Source organism: Oncorhynchus mykiss, chromosome 30 (genome assembly GCF_057628025.1).
Source record: "Oncorhynchus mykiss isolate SJ-2025 chromosome 30, ASM5762802v1, whole genome shotgun sequence".
In the NCBI taxonomy this organism is placed as follows: domain Eukaryota; kingdom Metazoa; phylum Chordata; class Actinopteri; order Salmoniformes; family Salmonidae; genus Oncorhynchus; species Oncorhynchus mykiss.
In genome coordinates, this window is record NC_143051.1 from 20,112,789 (window position 1) to 20,134,003 (window position 21,215).

The 21,215-nt window shown below is 40.1% G+C and overlaps 1 protein-coding gene across 2 annotated transcripts in view; it reads right to left on the minus strand.

Moving 5' to 3' along the window:
- LOC110489401 (CUB and sushi domain-containing protein 3) overlaps nt 1-21,215 on the minus strand; it is a 660,686-nt gene that overhangs the window by 494,890 nt on the left and 144,581 nt on the right. For both annotated transcript variants that reach the window (XM_036971422.2, XM_036971421.2), the window contains exon 3: nt 10,847-10,959. In XM_036971422.2, coding sequence (XP_036827317.2) covers nt 10,847-10,959 — 113 coding nt within the window. The remainder of the gene's footprint in view (nt 1-10,846; nt 10,960-21,215) is intronic.

A 21,215-nucleotide genomic window follows, 5' to 3' on the forward strand; every position in this document is an offset into this window, starting at 1 on the left:
TTGTGCTGACATTGCTTCTAGAGGCACCTGGTAGAGAGTGTTGCTACCAGGGACAGACAATTTTTTATGCGCTACGGTCTTGTTCTGCGAGCTTGTGTGGCCTACCAGTAAGCGGTTCGACTTCTCTCGCTCTCTCTCTCCCTCTTTAGATGCATCTCTCTCTCTCTCCCTCCCTTCCTCCCTCCTGACTTCCCTCTCCCTCCCTCTCTTTAAACTTCCTACTCTCTTCCCCTCTCTCGCCCTCTTTCTTTCTCTCGACTTCTCTCTTTCCATCTCTCTTTCTATCTCTCTCCACCTCTCTCCCTCCCTCTCTCTCTCGCTCCCTCTCAACTTCACTCTCTCTCTCTCGACGTCCCCCTCTCTCTCTCTCTCGACTTCACCCTCTCTCGACTTCCCCGTCTCTCTCTCTCTCTCTCTCTCTCTCTCTCTCTCTCTCACTGTCTCTTTCGCACCTTTCATTTTTCGAGTTCAAACGATCCCCCCTAACAGCCAGGTAGTCTGCAACACCCAGCCTTCTAAATTGGCAGTGCCAGACAAGTAAAGATTTTCAATTGAACTGCGCATCTCATTTTGGCCCCTCGGGGCAAACGATCTTTATTGAATGCTAGCAATTAGCATTCACCTCTTTAATTAATTCTGTAAGAAGTGTCTACTCTAACTGGCAGCTATCAGAGACATGGGGGCTGGGTGGCGGGGGGCTTCTTGGAGTCTTTCTCTGACACCTCAAAGTTAACAATGCTGCAAAGAGAGCAATCCACCTCAAAGACTACTTGCGTCAATGCGGGAAAGGGGGATTGTCTGGTATATGACAAAGACAAAACAGTGTGTGAACAAGCACCTTTTTCTAAGGTGTGATATGATGTCATCTGCCAGAAGTATGATAAATGACAAAACAATCGGCTGACAAGAGGTTTTCCATCGAAAGATAGTGAGTGAAGGATGATTAGCCATGAGAAAGAAGAAGAAGTGCCGAAGAGCATTACAGTCATTTGAATCGGAGGCAGAGCTGAAATGACATTGGGTTAAATGGAAATACTACTTTGATAAGGAGAAGTAATGATGGATGGTACTTGAACAATAGTAAAGTATCAGTTATTAGGGCAGCAGGTAGTGGCTAAGTGTGCTAGGCCAGTAACTGAAAGATTGCTGGTTCGAGTCTCTGGCTAGAGAGTGTCTGATACATGACTAAACATGAAAATGTAAAGTTATCATTGTTTCGAAAAACGGGTAAAGAAAGCACATTTTTGTGAAGATGATTCAACACAGACAACAGATTGTAATTCTTTGAAATTTGGTATTTTTCATGTTATTAGTTTAACACCAATCAAAGAAAATGCCAGATGACAATGTCACCCATTTTAAGTCCTCTAAATAATTAAAGTGATTTGCTCTTTCTTATTCTTTGTCTTTGCGGTGCAGTTGAGTTGCACGTCACTGGCTGTAAACAACGTGCAATTAGAGAGTTTGAAAATGACAGGGGGACTTCAATACGAGGCTTGGGTACCCAGACAGTTTAATGAACAAGCTTTGGCAGTGATCTTTGAAATGGGAAGCATACTAATGGATTATTGAACTGAAACTTGGAGAAATCATTGACTTGAAAATAAAGGAGCCTCCTTTGACACTTCCAGTTTTTTTTAAGGACTGTTTAACAATGAACCCGGCAGCAACAGCCAGCGCCATGCCAGGGAGACACAGAGAGAGACTAGAATATTGACCCAAAAAGTATTTACGCTTCTCTGAGATCCCTTAGACACTCTTCATCACCTTCGTATTCAATTAAAGGGAAAGAAGCGGCGCTGCTTTTGATCGGAAACCCATTGAAGAAAAAGAGATGTTAACAGCTCTGGGGTCCTGGGAGGTGGACAGACAGCAGAGCCAATTGAGTCAATATTCTGGTAACCACTTTAGCCTGCTAGTTGAATGCTCTATAACCTGTCATAAGAATATATGATCAATCCAACATATATAGGTATACATGCATATAGAATACTGCCCTACATAGGTAAAACGCAGTACCTACATACTTTTTTTTCTGCAAAATCTGACATCAAAGACTTTTTGTCTTGACAGACTGCAATTTCTGATACTTCATGATATATTCGGATCAACTGGCTTGTTCTTGTGTGAGGAAGCTAAATACCAGATAATATACCTGGCAATTACAACAGATCAAAGATTTTTGACCAAATTCGTAGTTACTGCGTTTTGCCTTTGAAGGGAAGCATAGCTCACACGTAAACGTCTAACCAGCTTTTTTAAAGCAACACATTTATTCCATCTCTCCTATATAGTGTGTGCTCAGAACATTACCTAGAGGAAAGAGGCTTTGAGAGGGTTGTTACTGGACATGACAGAGAGAGGAAATGGGCAATAAAGTCAATTACTGCTGAGCAGAATAACACCAGCCTGTATATGGTCAAATGGAAGGATGCCGACTGACATCACAGCAGAGTTGACCAAGTTGTCATGTATTCACCTGTGTGTCAGGGTCATAATTCATACCCGCTTGTTAGCTGTCTTTCACCATGCCCAACATGCTCCCTCTCCACCCAAGGCCTAGCCACTTTATACTTATAACTGACATGGCAGTGTGGTCAGAAATAGCCTCAGGGCTGGCTGGCTGCAGATGGTGCCTTACGCTTTCAGTTAGTGTCCATTTTCTTTATTAATCCATATTTTATTACGGGGTGAATTGGAGGTGACTATTAGCTGTCAATCAAACCAAACCCAGGGATGACAGGCAGTCGGGTTGGTCTGAGGGAGGGAGGAGAGATGGGTTCGACCATAGAGATCCTATTAAATGACATCCTGCGTTCAAATAGTATTTGTTTGCCTGTCAAATACTTTAGCTGTGCTTGATCGAGCTTGTCTGACAGAATGGAACCAATGGAATAGCCCCCCCCCCCCATCTGACACGCCAGACAGGGCTAAATCAAATAAAGTTATTTCAAATAATATTTGAACCCATGTCTGCATGGTGTTCTTCAAGGAGGTGTGTCGTCCCAGGTGAACTAGGACACGTAAACCTTCATAGGAGGAAATGAATTGAATATCTTACTTAACGAATCTTCCCTCTCTTACAGACGTTAGTGAGAGACTGCATTGTCAAAATGTTGAGGATTATACACAAACAGGACATTAGAACTTTGAGAGGAGGCAATCTTAACATGAACAACCCTGTGACATCCTGGAGGCTTTGGCAACGGCATGAAGGATCCTGATTACGTGGAACGTGTCCATAAGCAGGGCCAAGATAATTACGCCGCATGTCTAAAATATTGCCATTTTTCTGTCACTTTTAGAAGACAGATTGGCTGATGGGAGAGAAAGTGGAGAGAGGGAGAGAAGGAGAGAGGGATAGAGAAACCTAAAGGCTTGCTATATGCAGTGATTGACTTCATTGCCTATTTCCTCTCATTCATGCCCAAAGTTGTTTTTCTCTGTAATGTCTGAGTACACACTATAGAAGAGAGCTATGTTAAATATGTCATGCTTTAAATGGTTTGATGGTTAGAAAGAACATAGCCACTCAATTCTGGAACTGGGAGTCTTAGTAAACAACAAGCTTGTCAACTGAGAATGTGCAATTGTCTATAGTCCAATCAAAGAGCTAGAAATGATGTTTGATTTTTAAAGTGGCATTCAGCAGTCGAAAAAATAACAAAGCATCCTCCCCACCATTGTTTCAATAAAAAGATGAGTGTGTCACGCCCAGACCTTACAGATCCTTTTTATGTCTCTATTTTGGTTTGGTGAGTTGGGGTGGGGAGGGGGTGGGCATTCTATGTTGGGGTGAATTGGGGTGGGCATTCTATGTTTTTGTGTTCTATGTTTTCTATTTCTGTGTGTTTGGCCGGGTGTGGTTCTCAATCAAAGGCAGCTGTCTATCGTTGTTTCTGATTGATACTAGCCTTTTCCCACCTGTGCCTTGTGGGTAGTTTTTTTTTGTGTATGTCTGCACCAGACAGAACTGTTGCGGTTTCGTTCGTTCTCGTTGTTATTTTTGTTATTTCAGTGTTCAGTTCAAATAAAGTATGAACACCTACCACGCTGCACCTTGGTCCTCTCCTTCCAACAGCCGCTACAGAGGGACGGGGCTGGAGAAATGGAACCTCTCTAAGATTCATAGACAGAGCTATGGATGCAAGGATTGACCATCCACAATATCTAAATGATAGTTTATTTTATTTTACCCCTTTTTCGTGGTATCCAATTGTTTAGTAGCTACTATCTTGTCTCATCGCTACAACTCCTGTACGGGCTCGGGAGAGACGAAGGTTGAAAGTCATGCGTCCTCCGATACACAACCCAACCAAGCCGCACTGCTTCTTAACACAGCGCCCTCCAACCAGGAAGCCAGCCGCACCAATGTGTCAGAGGAAGCACCTGGCAACCTTGGTTAGCGCGCACTGCGCCCGGCACGCCACAGGAGTCACTGGTGCGCGATGAGACAAGGATTTCCTTACCGGCCAAACCCTCCCTAACCCGGACGACGCTAGGCCAATTGTGCGTCGACCCACGGACCTCCCGGTAGCGGCCGGTTACGACAGAGCCTGGGCGCGAACCCAGAGTCTCTGGTGGCGCAGTTGGCGCTGCAGTACAGCGCCCTTAACCACTGCGCTACCCGGGAGGCCTAAATGATAGTTTTAACCATGTTTTGTTTACATGTACTTTGTTTACAAATATTGGAGAAAACAAGCTTATATTTTGGATTCTGATGAGGTATGAAAGTTTAGCTAAAGTTCATGAAGCATTTATAAGTTACATTCTTCAATAATCAATGTGCACATATAATTAATTCAGCCCAAAAATGGATGTAGCAACTGCAGCTTGACACTTGAAGCATTCTAACATCAATAATGTCTCCCCCACGTTTATTAAAACTAACACCAACACACAAGCTGTTCTCCCTGAAATTATTTCGGAACATTAGAGTAAATGGAATTTGTGTGTAAAGTCATAGGCTTTTAATATGAGCCAGTTTGCTACAGTTGGAAAATAATACTGTAGCAACAAGAAATGTGAATTATTATTTGGATTATAATTTATGGACATTTTTGTAGGTGTTGATACATTTTTCATTAGAGCATATCAAGTCTGAAATTTCTGAGTGAAAATTACAAACTTTAGAAGCCTTTTTAAAACTAAAATACATTACAAGTTTGCATTTCCAGCTTTGCAGGAAAATACTCAGCAACGAAAAGGGATCAAATTAAGATCCAACATCTATATGCGACAATGAATGCATTTCGCATGAGGATAGTATGCATCTTTCACCTATGTGGCAGGAGATTTAATATTCACTGACTAGACTCTTAGCATAATGGCACACATTCTGCAACTTTACCAAAATGCACTGCTCTAGGAATGCAATGTCCTCGCAAACACAAGCCTCTGGAATTGTGGTTGGATTATTCTGAAGTTATTTGTAACGGTTCCAGCTTCTAGCCTTTAAACGAGCTACTCTCATCTTAAAACATATCTCATTTTTCCTTCGCTTTTTTACAATCAATATTCTAGCTTCCTTTTTGACACCAGAAATATAAAATCTAACGGTAGTTTATATGATGTGAATGGATAGATTATACTTTATTTCTCTATTCTGTGCTTTATTTAGAGGGCAGCAAAAAAGAACATCAAATACACTTTTGTTGGTATTGATTGAAGACAAAACCATACAACTTCCTTTTAGCCTCAATAGCGCTACCCTCCCTCATTAGGCTCTATTCTATGAATTTCACATGACTGGGCAGGGGTGCAGCCATAGGCAGCCAGGCCCACCCACTGGGGAGCCAGGACCTGCCAATCAGAATGAGTTTTTTATACCACAAAAAGGCTTTATTACAGACAGAAATACCCCTCAATCTGTTATTCATGTAACGCTCCAGTGTTAATCTGCTAAATTGTAATTATTCACTCCTATGGCCTATTTATTGCTTACATCCTCATGCCTTTTACACACACTGTATATAGACTTTCTCTTTTTCTACTGTGTCATTGACTTGTTTATTGTGTTATTGGCTTGTTTATTGTTTATTCCATGTGTAACTCTGTGTTGTTGTCTGTGTCACACTGCTTCGCTTTATCTTGGCCAGGTCACAGTTGTAAATGAGAAATAAAATAATAAAATAAAAAATAGCAGTAAGGCCAAATGTTTCTTTCATTAAATACTTGTTTTAATATAAAAAATATATATACTTCAAGGGGTCTTAATATTCAAAATCAAATAGCTAAACAATTCTTCTTAAAACAATTCCTTATAGCTTTGTGTTTTTTTAACCTTTATTTTACTAGACAAGTCAGTTAGGAACAAATTCTTATTTTCAATGACGGCCTAGGAACAGTGGGTTAACTGCCTTGTTCAGGGGCAGAACGACATATTTTTTACCTTGTCAGCTCGGGGATTTGAACTTGCAACCTTTCGGTTACTAATCCAATGCTCTAACCACTAGGCTACCCTGCCACCCTGTCTACACACAGTATGTGTATATGTCTACACACAGTATGTGTGTGAGGAAGAGAAAGCAATGTTTCCTGCTGCTGGAGGAGTTGAACTGTGTGCCGGCGCCCCCCTCCCCCAGCTGGGTGTAACTGCAGCCAGGGAGCCAGAGATGTGGTATGCCCAGGCGGAGAGGCCCGGGGGAGGGATGATACTCGCTGGAGGTGCAGGTGGAGGTGTTGTGAGCTCTAATAATGCAGAGCAGCATAGCCATGGTGAGGGGGCCAGATAGGTGTGTGTGTGTGTGTGTGTGTGTGTGTGTGTGTGTGTGTGTGTGTGTGTGTGTGCGCTGCCAGGGAGGAATGGTATGCGTGGGCAGCATGACGATTGCACAATACAGTACATCAATACAGTCCCGGCAGCAGAGGTGCTAGTCCTTTCTGTTGAGAGTGAGAGGATATACAGAAGATCATCTGAACCAATGCCAAGGAGGCTGGATAGCTATGCAGTTTTCCATGTCTACTTAGACGTGAATATCTTTGTCTCACCGTCTTGTCTCAGTAGGTGGTGGTTACCATCAAAAACAAAGAAAATAAAGTGCAGTTTTTTCCCCCCTCCAGTTTATCAGTGTCCATGATTGAATCCATGCTCCATGCCTTTAAATGAATCTAGGCGATCACAGTATTCAACAGGAAAAGACTCAAAGTCACAAATGGGATGAATAAAAGGGAATAAACAAAGCATTAAATAGAATGTTAAGAAGTCGTATTATCATTAGAAGTGTTATCAGACTGTGAAAGCATCAGGGTCTAATTGGCCATGGGAAACCCCACATCTTTGTGCGTGTGTGTGTGTGTGTGTGTGTGTGTGTGTGTGTGTGTGTGTGTGTGTGTGCTTTGAGCAGATCTAGGACTCAGTATCATAGTAGCACTAACAATCTATAATGAAACCATGAGAATTGTGGAAGCTGGAAACAGTAGAGAATTATTAGATCCTTCCCAATGCCTTTAGGTCAAGGTGTTGCTAAGCAAAAATGGGGAATGTTAAAATATTTCCAATTTAGAAGCCGTGGTGGCGTATGCAACTTTAAAACGGCAGTGAATCATTTACATTATGTCATTTTAAAAAGCAGTGGATCCTTTACATTATGTCATTTTAAAAAGCAGTGGATCCATTACATTATGTCATTTTAAAAAGCAGTGGATCCATTACATTATGTAATTTTAAAAAGCAGTGAATCCTTTACATTATGTAATTTTAAAAAGCAGTGGATCCATTACATTATGTAATTTTAAAAAGCAGTGGATCCATTACATTATGTAATTTTAAAAAGCAGTGGATCCATTACATTATGTCATTTTAAAAAGCAGTGAATCCTTTACATTATGTCATTTTAAAAAGCAGTGGATCCATTACATTATGTCATTTTAAAAAGCAGTGGATCCATTACATTATGTCATTTTAAAAAGCAGTGAATCCTTTACATTATGTAATTTTAAAAAGCAGTGGATCCATTACATTATGTCATTTTAAAAAGCAGTGGATCCATTACATTATGTCATTTTAAAAAGCAGTGAATCCTTTACATTATGTCATTTTAAAAAGCAGTGAATCCTTTACATTATGTCATTTTAAAAAGCAGTGGATCCATTACATTATGTCATTTTAAAAAGCAGTGGATCCATTACATTATGTCATTTTAAAAAGCAGTGAATCCTTTACATTATGTCATTTTAAAAAGCAGTGGATCCATTACATTATGTAATTTTAAAAAGCAGTGGATCCATTACATTATGTCATTTTAAAAAGCAGTGGATCCTTTACATTATGTCATTTTAAAAAGCAGTGAATCCTTTACATTATGTCATTTTAAAAAGCAGTGAATCCTTTACATTATGTCATTTTAAAAAGCAGTGGATCCTTTACATTATGTCATTTTAAAAAGCAGTGGATCCATTACATTATGTCATTTTAAAAAGCAGTGGATCCATTACATTATGTCATTTTAAAAAGCAGTGAATCCTTTACATTATGTAATTTTAAAAAGCAGTGAATCCTTTACATTATGTAATTTTAAAAAGCAGTGGATCCATTACATTATGTAATTTTAAAAAGCAGTGGATCCATTACATTATGTCATTTTAAAAAGCAGTGGATCCATTACATTATGTAATTTTAAAAAGCAGTGGATCCATTACATTATGTCATTTTAAAAAGCAGTGGATCCATTACATTATGTCATTTTAAAAAGCAGTGAATCCTTTACATTATGTCATTTTAAAAAGCAGTGAATCCTTTACATTATGTCATTTTAAAAAGCAGTGGATCCATTACATTATGTCATTTTAAAAAGCAGTGAATCCTTTACATTATGTCATTTTAAAAAGCAGTGAATCCTTTACATTATGTCATTTTAAAAAGCAGTGGATCCATTACATTATGTAATTTTAAAAAGCAGTGAATCCTTTACATTATGTAATTTTAAAAAGCAGTGAATCCTTTACATTATGTCATTTTAAAAAGCAGTGAATCCTTTACATTATGTAATTTTAAAAAGCAGTGAATCCTTTACATTATGTCATTTTAAAAAGCAGTGGATCCATTACATTATGTCATTTTAAAAAGCAGTGGATCCATTACATTATGTCATTTTAAAAAGCAGTGAATCCTTTACATTATGTAATTTTAAAAAGCAGTGGATCCATTACATTATGTCATTTTAAAAAGCAGTGGATCCATTACATTCTGGAGATGTAACAGAACTGGAGGGAGTGTCTTGCTTCTTTCCTAAAATGTTTGATGTATATTTCAATAACCCGGAAATTGCAGCGAGTATCAAGGCTGTGCATGGATTCATGGTGGACAGGCGGGTGGGTAGTGGCTGAGGGGGCCTTGGGGACCAGAATAAATATATGGGGAGGTAAATGACGTGGCTGCAGACTGGAGATGCTACATAGTGTACCAGTCAGCTGGCAGAGGAGGGACAGAGGAGGGGCAGGGGAGAGGAGGGTGGCAGAGGAGGGGCAGAGGAGAGGAGGGTGGCAGAGGAGGGGCAGAGGGTAGGAGGGTGGCAGAGGGGACTGGGGGGTAGAGAATGGGTCGAGGGGTAGGAGGTTCTGTCTGAAGACTGGAGGGCTACACAGTTAGTTAGTCAGCTGACAGAGGAGAGGTAGAATGGTCCATCATGGGGGTAAAGCAGGGAAGACGTTTGACCGCAAATTTGATTGACATTGTGTTTGTGTGAGTTGTGTTTGTTCTTCCTCAGCCTTGGACGAGGGTTAGGGGTGGACTAATCTACTTGGCATAGTCGTTGATTCTTGGAAATGCTAGATGTTTGTGCTTCCTTTATGCCAAGTTTCATGACACAGACTGTAATACTGTTAAAGTTCTTAAAGGATGACTTAAAACATTCACCTACTGTGTGTAATAAACATGTAGATGATGTTTTAACCATGTGTGCCTTTCTGTAGATACATGCTTTGATGCTATACATGGACAACATGTCTGTCTGGCCTCAGGGGCAGTCCAGTAGGCCTATACAGTGTGTGGTTTTTGATTAGATCTGGTTTAATGTGGACAGATGAGGTCCTTAGAAAACAGCAGGTCTATAACAGTGTGTGTTTTTGATTATATCTGGTTTGATGTGGACTGATGAGGTCCTTAGAGAACTTCAGATCTATAACATTGTGTGTTTTTGATTATATCTGGTTTGATGTGGACTGATGAGGTCCTTAGAGACCAGCAGGTCTATAACAGTGTGTGTTTTTGATTATATCTGGTTTGATGTGGACTGATGAGGTCCTTAGTGAACAGCAGGTCTATAACAGTGTGTGTTTTTGATTATATCTGGTTTGATGTGGACTGATGAGGTCCTTAGAGACCAGCAGGTCTATAACAGTGTGTATTTTTGATTATATCTGGTTTATGTGGACTGGTGAGGTCCTTAGAGACCAGCAGGTCTATAACGGTGTGTGTTTTTGATTAGATCTGGTTTGATGTGGACTGATGAGGTCCTTAGGGAACTTCAGGTCTATAACGGTGTGTGGTTTTGATTAGATCTGGTTTGATGTGGACTGATGAGGTTCTTTAGAAAACAGCAGGTCTATAACGGTGTGTGTTTTTGATTGTATTTGGTTTGATGTGGACTGATGAGGTCCTTAGAAAACAGCAGATCTAACAGTGGGAACTAATACAGTCAATAAAGCTCTTTAATTAAATAAAATATAAATTCAAACTCCCAGAGAGATCAGAGCAGAGCATCTGAGTCACCAGCTGGATCAGAAGCCATCACATCCAACATGAGTCTCTCAGTCCTGTTCATTGGATGAGTGACTACAAGGGATAAACAACAGAAACAATGAGAGGGAATTGAAGAAGAATATAAGGAGAAGAGAAGAGCCTTACCTTCATAATATAATTTAAAGCCGTGAGCGCTCACAGCGAAGTCACTGGTAAGACGCAGGGAGAAGACGGACCCCGTGCTCGTGACTGGTGGTGGCATTGAGAATCCTGTTAACCTATGGCGAGAGAGGAGACGACAAACAAATCAGAATGATCTGAAAATCATACATTACACCAATCAGAATTATTTGGAGATGACATTAACCAATAGCACACAGACACCAGTCAGAATAACCAATAAGATACTATTAATCAATAACATACACCAATCAGATGATCTGGAGTTCAACATAAAATGCCAATACTACCCTGACATGTCTTAGTCAGCCTAATGTTGTGTCATTCAGCTAAAGCAGCTTAGTGGAGTTACAGTACATTAAACACTGGAGCCAGCAGCAGAGTACTGAGTGGTGGAGTTACATTAAACACTTGGAGTCAGCAGCACAGTACTAAGTGGTGGAGTTACATTAAACACTTGGAGTCAGCAGCACAGTACTGAGTGGTGGAGTTACTTTAAACACTTGGAGTCAGCAGCAGAGCACTGAGTGGTGGAGTTACATTAAACACTTGCAGTCAGCAGCAGAGCACTGAGTGGTGGAGTTACATTAAACACTTGGAGCCAGCAGCAGAGCACTGAGTGGCGGAGTTACATTAAACACGTGGAGTCAGCAGCAGAGCACTGAGTGGTGGAGTTACATTAAACACTTGGAGCCAGCAGCAGAGCACTGAGTGGTGGAGTTACATTAAACACTTGGAGCCAGCAGCAGAGCACTGAGTGATGGAGTTACATTAAACACTTGGAGCCAGCAGCAGAGCACTGAGTGGGGGAGTTACATTAAACACTTGGAGCCAGCAGCAGAGCACTGAGTGGTGGAGTTACATTAAATACTTGGAGCCAGCAGCAGAGTACCGAGTGGTGGAGTTACATTAAACACTTGGAGCCAGCAGCAGAGCACTGAGTGGGGGAGTTACATTAAACACTGGAGCCAGCAGCACAGTACTGCAAGGTGAATGGATCACCTTTAAATGTGTAGGGAGAACAGATCGATTCTACGGCCCCATTTCAAAGTAAAGATCATTATAACATTTCAAATGTACATGGGCTCAGGCTTACTTATGGGCTATACTAGCTCTGCTTGGAAGGCTGTTAACATTTCACTAAAGGGATTTCTCCTCCAAAAAGCCATACTGTGAAGAGAGGTGAGAGAAATATACACATCAATAGAGGCCAGAATTTGACATAAAAAGTACTGAATATTTAAACACTCTGAAAATGACAGTGTATAGATGTGTGCTTCAAACCACGTCGGTCGGAGCCATGGTACATCATTCCTATTGGTTATGCTAATAGACTTGCAAGTGAAATATTTATAAAAACTTTTGCATAACCACCCTAGGAGATCACAGAGTATCCCTGCAGTATGATTAACCTTTCAACTTGTCATCGGCTTCAAAGAACTTGAGAGAGAATAGAATAAAGTGAATACCTTCCCTACCGCATGGCTTTAACAAATCATCTCTCTTAGGGTTTCTCTCCACCCTCCATTGGCCCACAATGGGATAACCAAGGACATACAGTATTTTCAGTCTAATGCATACAGATAGATGTAGGATCTTAATTTGAGCCAGTTTGCTACAGCAGGAAAATTATCCTGGAGCAAGAGGAAATGTAGATTATTATATGGATAATAATGCATGGACATTTTTTGTAGGTGTTGATACATTTTTAGGACAAATCTAGTCTGAGATTTTAAATTGGAAATGACAAACTTTAGCAACCTTTTAAAACCTTGACTACACTTCAAGTTCTTATTTCCTGCTGTGCAGGAAAATTCTCAGCAACAAAAGAGTGATCAAATTAAGATCCTACATCTGTATGAACATACATATTTCAGAGATGTTATTTGCCAATCTCTTTGATCGTCTGATGGCCACAGGGTCATTACAAATACATGTTCCACTTTTACGTGTACTGTATTTGATAGTAGAATCTCAATAAGACTATCAAGCAAGAAGCAGAAAGACAATGTATTGTGAGTGAAGTGACAAGCTTTCCTCTATAATTGGACAAAAACACCAATTACAAGTGATCTGTGAAGGTGGACAAAAAAACACCTGGATGTCTTCTTTCCCCCCCATCTTCCTCTCTTTTGTACTCCTCCAATCTTTTTTCCTCCCTCTTCCTCCCTTTTCTACTCCTCTGCTCCTTCTCATCTCCTCACAATTTTCCTTTTTTCCCTTCACTCCATTTTCATAGTCGTCCTTACACACACCTCTCCCCTAGCGATGGCCTCCCCTGCTGGTGCTTTCAGTGCATTTCACATCAGCTATCTGGCTTTGGTCACATTCCAGTTCCACTACATTGCAGAAGGGCATCAGATAGCTACAGTGCCTTCAGAAAGTATTCATACCCCTTGACTTATTCCACATGTTGTTGTGTTACAGCCTGAATTCAAAATGTGTTAAATATATGTTTTTCTCACCCATCTACACACAATACCCCATAATAACAAACTGAAAACATGTTTTTAGAAGAAAAGTATTGAAAATGATACACAGAAATATCTAATTTACATAAGTATTCACACCCCTGAGTCAATACATGTTAGATTCACATTTGGCAGTGATTACAGCTGTGAGTCTTTCTGGGTAAGTCTCTAAGAGCTTTGCACACCTGGATTGTACAATATTTGCACATTATTATTAAAAACATTCTTCATGATCGCCAAATATACAATATAGTTGCTTACCAAGACAACCTAAATCTGCTTGAAAATGGCTGTCGAGCAATGACCAACACCCAACTTGACAGATTCTGTCAAGTTGGGTGTTGGTCATTGCTCGACAGCCATTTTCAAGCAGATTTAGGTTGTCTTGGTAAGCAACTACATTGTATATTTGGCCTTGTGTTTAAGGTTATTGTCCTGCTGAAAGGTGAATTTCTCTCCCAGTGTCTGTTGGAAAGCAGACAAAAACAGGTTTTTCTCTATGATTTTGCCTGTGCTGAGCTCTATTGAATTAATTTTTATCATAAAAAACTCCCTAGCCTTTGCCAATGACAAGCATACCCATAACATGATGCAGCCACCACCATGCTTGAAAATATGAAGAGTGGTACTCAGTGATGTGATGTGTTGGATTTGCCCCAAACATAACACTTTGTATTCAGGACATAATGTTCACTTCTTTGCCACATTTTTTGCAGTTTTACTTTAGTGTCTTATTGCAAACAGGATGCATATTTTGGAATATTTGTATTTTCACTCTGTCATTTAGGTTAGTATTGTGGATGTTAATATTGTTGATCCATCCTCAGTTTTCTCCTATCACAGGCATTAAACTCTGTAACAATTGGCCTCATCGTGAAATCCCTGAGCGGTTTCCTTCCTCTCCAGAAACTGAGTTAGGAAGGGCACCTGTATCTTTGTAGTGATTGGGTGTATTGATATTCAATGTGTGTTTTTTTTATTTTATATTTTTATCTACCAATAGGTGCCATTCTTTGTGACGCATTGGAAAACTTCCCTGGTCTTGTGGTTGAATCTGCTAGACTGAGGGACCTTACATATAATTGTATGTGGGTGGTACAAAGAGGAGGTAATCATTCAACTTGTGACTTGTTAAGCAAGTTTTTATTACTGAATTGATTTACTATTCAAACAGTTTTCATTTCAGCTTTTTAAATTATTTTGTAAAAAAAAAATCTTAAAAAATCCACTTTGACGTTATGTATTGTGTGTAGGCTAGTGACACACCATCTAAATGTAATCCATCTTACATTCAGGCTGTAAGACAACAAAATGTGGACAATGTCAAGGGGTGTAAATACTTGAATACTGAAAGCACTGTATATCATATGATATAGTTAGCTGGTGTCTTATATACCTGTTCAGGAGCTGTGAGATCCGGCATGTGTCTGAAATGTAGTCAGCCTGAAACACAGCCTTTGACTAGGTTCACCTCTTCAATATGTGACTCATTTCAGGAAACAAGCCTTATGTCACACGTCACTACTTCACAGGAGCAGTATTTGAACGTAAACATTCATTTTCTGTGTTTTTGGCAGAAATGCCTTCTTGAACATGTAGAATTGAATGTGCTTTAATAACAAACTTTTATTCCATCCATCAATACGAATAAAATTGTTAAAATTATGAGCCTAGTTGGTTTTGCCATGGAAATAGACAGGAACCTTCCCACTAGCCATGATTGGTTGAAATAATGTATGGGAGATGAGTTTGGATGTAACACGCTTCTGTCTATAACGTGAGCTGTCCAGTATGTGTTGACAGTCCTTTCTACTGCACCGTTGTTGAAAGATATAATGTTAGCCATCGAGAACTACAGAAGTTTTGCTAATTTTCTCAACAACATTGATGCCCAGAATTTAGCCGGGGCTATCGGCAGATCAGTAGGAAAAACTGATGGGCTACTTTCTGCACACGTGACGGTCAGTGTTAACCGGAGTGACTTGACACAAAGCTGGCCACACAAGATGAAGCTACAAACAAAACGGAGTTAAATGGTTCCAGTCGGCCGTTAAGCGTTCATCCATGTATGCTGGTAAGCGTCTTGCTACATTTTCCATATAGAAGTTTCTAATTTTGTCAGAATGTCATTGTTATTGCAAGTTAAAGCTTACTGTTAGTTAGCACGGAAATTTTAGCTTGCTAGTTATAGCCTAATGTTAGCTAGTTAACATTGAACCAAGTTTGTTATATTCATACTACAGCTATGACTATGTTTGTATTGGTGGTAGTAGTATGAGTTGGGGTAATGCTGGTTCATTGTTTAGCTAGCTAACTACCATGTCTAAACAAAAGACTCCACAATATTTTTATCTGGACATTTTTGTTTTTGATATTGCTACTATGCAAGTAGTCACTGTACCGTTTACACCATCTGTATCCTGATCATGTCACAAATAAACTTTTTGGGATATAGCGTGTGTTTACCACATGGCCTCACACGTGTGACTCCTTAAAGAGATGGATGGGACTTAAGAAGTTGTGAATGATACTGAATGGGTGTAGACAAAGAAGAGCTCTCCAGTAGGTACCAAAACATTCAAGGGCCATTTTTTCAAAAGTGGGGTTACAAGCTTATCAACTTTCAAAGAATAATTACTTTCCCATTGTTGCTCAACTGCAGTGTACGATATACCATTTTCTAACTCTGAGTCTCTACTTTTATACAATGTAAAAAAATAAAAAATTCAAATTGTGCTACATTAGACCGAATCGAGGCGGTCGGTCACATATGGACATTTACAACGTACAGCATTTATTAACACCCATTACTACAATTCAAATTTACCTCAGCCAAGCTGAACAGGTCAGCGACCATTATGCCAATTACAATAACTACTAGAAACAAGCTTGCTGTATTATGTGGACCAAAGCAGAGTCCTTAGCAGGACTAATCATTGTTGTTTTGGGTTATACAGTATAGTTTATTGGTACACTGAGTTGGTACACTGAGTTCCAGGGACTGTTTGTGGATTACATCTGCTTGAGAGGACACACACACAGCTTCCTTCAATGAGAGTCTGCATGCATATCCCCTTGGGGTCATGGAGGCCTTTCTTAACTGCTCTCCAAGTTGGAACGAATACATCTCCCCTCTGTGCCTTCAGCACCCAACAGCCAGAACCATACTGTTCATATTGCTCTACAAGTCCATGCTGTCTCTTCCTAGTGGAACTAGGTTCAAATTGGTTAGACGGGGCCTTGGCAGGGTACATGAGGCCTCCTCTCCCCCCGTCTTAACCCCAGTTACTCATAAGCTCAAGCTGTATGCTTTCATATTTAAAAGCCACCTTGCTGACACATCATAGTATCAGCTTTCTCAAGATTTAAAACCAAAGGTTATGTTTAAAATGCTTAAGGATCCACCCCTTTTTTATATTTTTGCCTAAAATGGCAATCTAACTGTCTGTAGCTCAGGACCTGAAGCAAGGATGTGCATATTCTTTTTGAAAGGAAACCCTTTGAAGTTTGTGGAAATGTGAAATTAATGTAGGAGAATATAACACATTATATCTGGTAAAAGATAATACAAAGAAAAAAACATTTTGTACCATCATCTTTGAAATGCAAGAGAAAGGCCATAATGTATTATACCATCCCAGGCACAATTTAGATGTTGGCTACTGGATGGCAGCAGTGTATGTGCAAAGTGTTAGACTGATCCAATGAACCATTGCATTTAAGTTCAAAATGTTGTACCAAGACTCCCCAAATGTGCCTAATTTGTTTATCAATACATTTTCAAGATCATAACTGTGCACTCTCCTTACTTACAACCTCATGCTAATCACATTAGCTCAACCGTCCTGCAGGGGACCCACCGATCCTGTAGGGGTTTTAAAAGGAGCAGAAGCAAGGACACTGCAGTCCACTTTTGATTACTGAAACACCTTTGACCATACATCTGCAAGGGAGAAGCTGCAAAAGGAAAAAACTGTTTTGGTTCCTATTTTGGCTGGTTTCCAAAAGTAGGCCTCAGAATATTTCCGATTATAATTAACAAGATCTCCTTTTAACACAATGAGAATGCTTTGATCCCTCATTCTGTGAACATGAAACATTAAAACACAAAAGAACCATTACACTCATACTTCTAATGTTGTATTATTCACCATTTGCATACCCCTCCCTTTAATCTGGTAATTACATTCGACAAATGCGCTCACTCACTCACTGACTCATACCCCCGTTTAGGGCAGGCCTGGTTGCAGCTAGATATGATTGAGTCACGTCGGGGACAATTTTAGCATTTTAGCTAACCCTAAACCTTACCCTTTCCCTAACTTTAACCTAATTCTCCTGACCTGCCACGTTCATTTTCCTAACCTGCTGCGTAAGTTCTCCTAACCTGCTTTGAAAATTAACTTCTGCTAGTCCAGACCTGCCCTGGGAGCAGTGTAAGTAGCCACTAATGCGATACAGCTGTATTTTCATGATAACCATGTTTCCCTACCTCCTCTCAGCCCTTAAATAAAAGTAGCTTTCTGTGGAGGGACAAATAAAAACACTCCATGTCACAGCAACAGTGTTTGGCATCATAGCTGCTACTACTCGCCATTGAAGTTCTGCTCACCATACCATTTTGTGAGGAATGCTCACATTCTCCTCAACACTCTGGATAGAGAAACAGAGAGTGGTAGGGCTGTCACTAGTGCTTAAGTTTTCCAGAGGGAAGCAAGACTGGGAGATCAGCAAGACTGTTCAGATCACCACTCTTCTCTGCAGGCATCTTATTCAGGCTGATTGTCAGAGACAGAACCCTAAGCCGGCTGCAGATGGGCTGAAATTACATTACCCACTGAATGAGTAGAGATTCATCTTTTTAAAAGTGCTTTCCCCTTTACTAGCAATACATCAGAGTGCAACGTGTAGTCATACCACTTGATTTTCCCCAATAAAGGCCCCTACGCTTTCTGAGATAATGTGATTCAGGAAGGCAGGAGTATTCTCTCAGCTCCTCCATTCTTTGGTAGTAAACACACAGCGATGCATCTGGAGATAGTGTACAACTCAATGATGTGAGTTTCTGACAGATCGCTTTAATAAAATATCCAAAAGTGGGTTCCTGAGCTGAGTTGTTTGTAGACGATTATCAGGTGGAATGGAGAGAGCACGCAAAGACAGATACCATGGTCTTGTTCTGTATCGCAACATTTTTTCACAATGCTTTTCACCTAGACCTAATACTCTGGACCTGCCAATTTCCCCTACACATGTTTCACAGCTAGGCTGTGTCCATCACATTAACAACAGAGCAGAAGTCCACGCTAATGAGACAAAAAGCATCCCTTAATAGCCGCCTATTGATTCAACATTATTATGCGTAGGGGGAAACACACTTGCTTCCATTCCATTGGGGCAAAACAAAGTGTGTTGACTATCTACCAGCCCAAAACTGTTTCTTTGAGACCAATTTGTTTTGTGAGAGTGACAACTGGCCCCACAGCTCTGAAACATGCATCATTAGTAAATTGGCCCCTAAAGGTCGCTAAAAGAAAGAGGAGGCCAATAGCGCCACATGAAAGGAATTAACCTACATTGTTGCGAGTAAAGTAAACATCTCTATTAGGCGTAACACACTATGATATAATGACATGTTTAAAAATTAGATTTAATGACAAAACATGTTTAGGCATTGGTTTATCATTACATTAAACGAATGGCAACAAAAATTTAAATTCAAAACTATTACCTGTAATTCCATTCTATAAAGTTAGAGCTCTATTAAATCTGTAAGCGTTACAGATTCCGCAATGGAAATGCAAAAGGTACTTTCCGATTCAGCTGATATATACAGCATTTACCGTGAATTCAGTCTCTGCTATAACGGGAACATTGCCCATAAATTTCAATCACGCTGTAAAGCTAAACTTCTGTGATGTAGTTTGAATTGAGCCCCTAGTCTTTCTGTCCTCCTTTTTTGTTTATTTTTATTTAAAACAAATTGTTCTAAAGGCACCCGCAGAGGGGAACATCCCCCAGGGAGAATCTGCCATGATGTATTTTTGTCTATGGACAGACTATAACTTGTATATTCCCACTGTTGTTTATTATCTACAAAATAATTGAACATAAGTGGAAAAGAGGGCAAATATCCCCCGGCACCTTTCTGTTTTAATTTTCCAAAAGTTACCAAGGTTTGTGTTTGTGTGTGTGAGTGCGTCTGCATGTTCTTCTCTCAGTTGGTTTTGATTTGGAGGCACTAGTCACCTCCAAAACAGTTCTAATAAGTTGAATCTACTACTACTCCAAGGCAGTTGCAGTGAGAAACTGTCTTCTTTGTCTTTGGGTTAGCGCTCAAGACGCAAAACCACGGTCCTTAATGCTTGATGATATCTTGGGGTTGTTTGTTTCTGTGGAATTATTGTCACTAGAAAGTGATTTTCTCTCAAGGAAGCACAACCTTATCTCCAACAGTAAAACCAGCAAACCTTTACTTGAGACTGCAAACTCAATATACACACTGCAAATTCACCAATAAGTTTGGCCTCTAGCAGTGGCTTTCACTTCAATTTCAAAATAAATACAAAAGTAATGGCTTATGTTTTGCCTCTGTCCTTGAAAGTAGAAAAAGGGGAAGAGAGAGAGCACAAGCAAGCGAAAGAGGCAAATATATTTTGTCAATGACAACCTACTGGGGTGAACCATAACCATACATCTCTTCTTCTAATGTTGCAACATGTCGTCATGTGAAACATTGCCTTTAAATATGAATACCCACCACCTGTCTGTCTTGCTGAGTGTCTCTGTAAATGGAAACAGATGATATCTTCGGTACCCCCAAAAGATGCAATCCCTCTCATGTGCAAAAATGTGCCATAAATCTTATAGTCTGCGTAGGTGGCTCCTACTGTTGGCAGTCATTCAAGCAAAGCACTCACTTTGTTTCAAATACTGAGCTTCGAAACAGCTCAACCAGAGCTATTTTCACCACTTTAGATGTGGTTTGACGTCTTTTGAAATTATTGTGACAGAAAGAGAACGACTCAAGAGAATTAAGCACAAGTTATAATGCATGGTTGAGCAGTGCATAAATTGTAGCATGCGGATAGCAAACAGTAGGACCTAATATGCACCATGCACTCACACAAATAACACATATTTATGCTAGTAGCTTGGGCATATCGAGTAATAAAAAACTGCAGGAATATTCAAGAGGCATAAACACACTTACTCTGAGGCCTCTAGGGACTGTTTCCCAAGCACTGGAACCTAGGGACCTTGTTCATGCAAGGAGCGTAGAAGTACTAACAGCATATATGGAGGTAGAATCTTCTCTAGAGCAAAACAGTACATCTGAGCAATTGACAAATCATCCCCAGGCAGCCAGCGGCCAAAGCAGGTAAAGATAGGGAAGGAGAGAGAGAGAGAGAGGCTAGAAAGGCTTATTGGCTGAAGAAAGCTCCGGTGCATTTGTGAAATTCACTTACTGCTCTCATTCATCATTTCCATAGAAAAAGCCAGCTTTTGAGAAGAATTATCGAAATGAAGCAGATTTCTTGGAGGACTGCCAACATCCAAAGGTGGAGTAAAAAAACAACAATTTATTATCAATAAAGGGCAGAGGAGCAAAGCATAATTCCTTCCTTTTCAAGTGCCCACCCTCGCAACCAATCAACAATCTTAAAATTTTAAAAATGACTTCACAGAAATATGTTGTGTGGAGATATGTGCACAGGGTGCAGTTTCAGAACGTATCTCATGTCTATCCAGTTATGTGTGGAAGTAGAGGGACAGTCTTGATGATGATGAAGGTGTCTGTCCGTCTGTCTGTCTACAGACCTCATGCTTGGCCGGCGCCAGTGACCACCCGGATTCTCTGACAGAGTCAGGTGTGAGTTCCA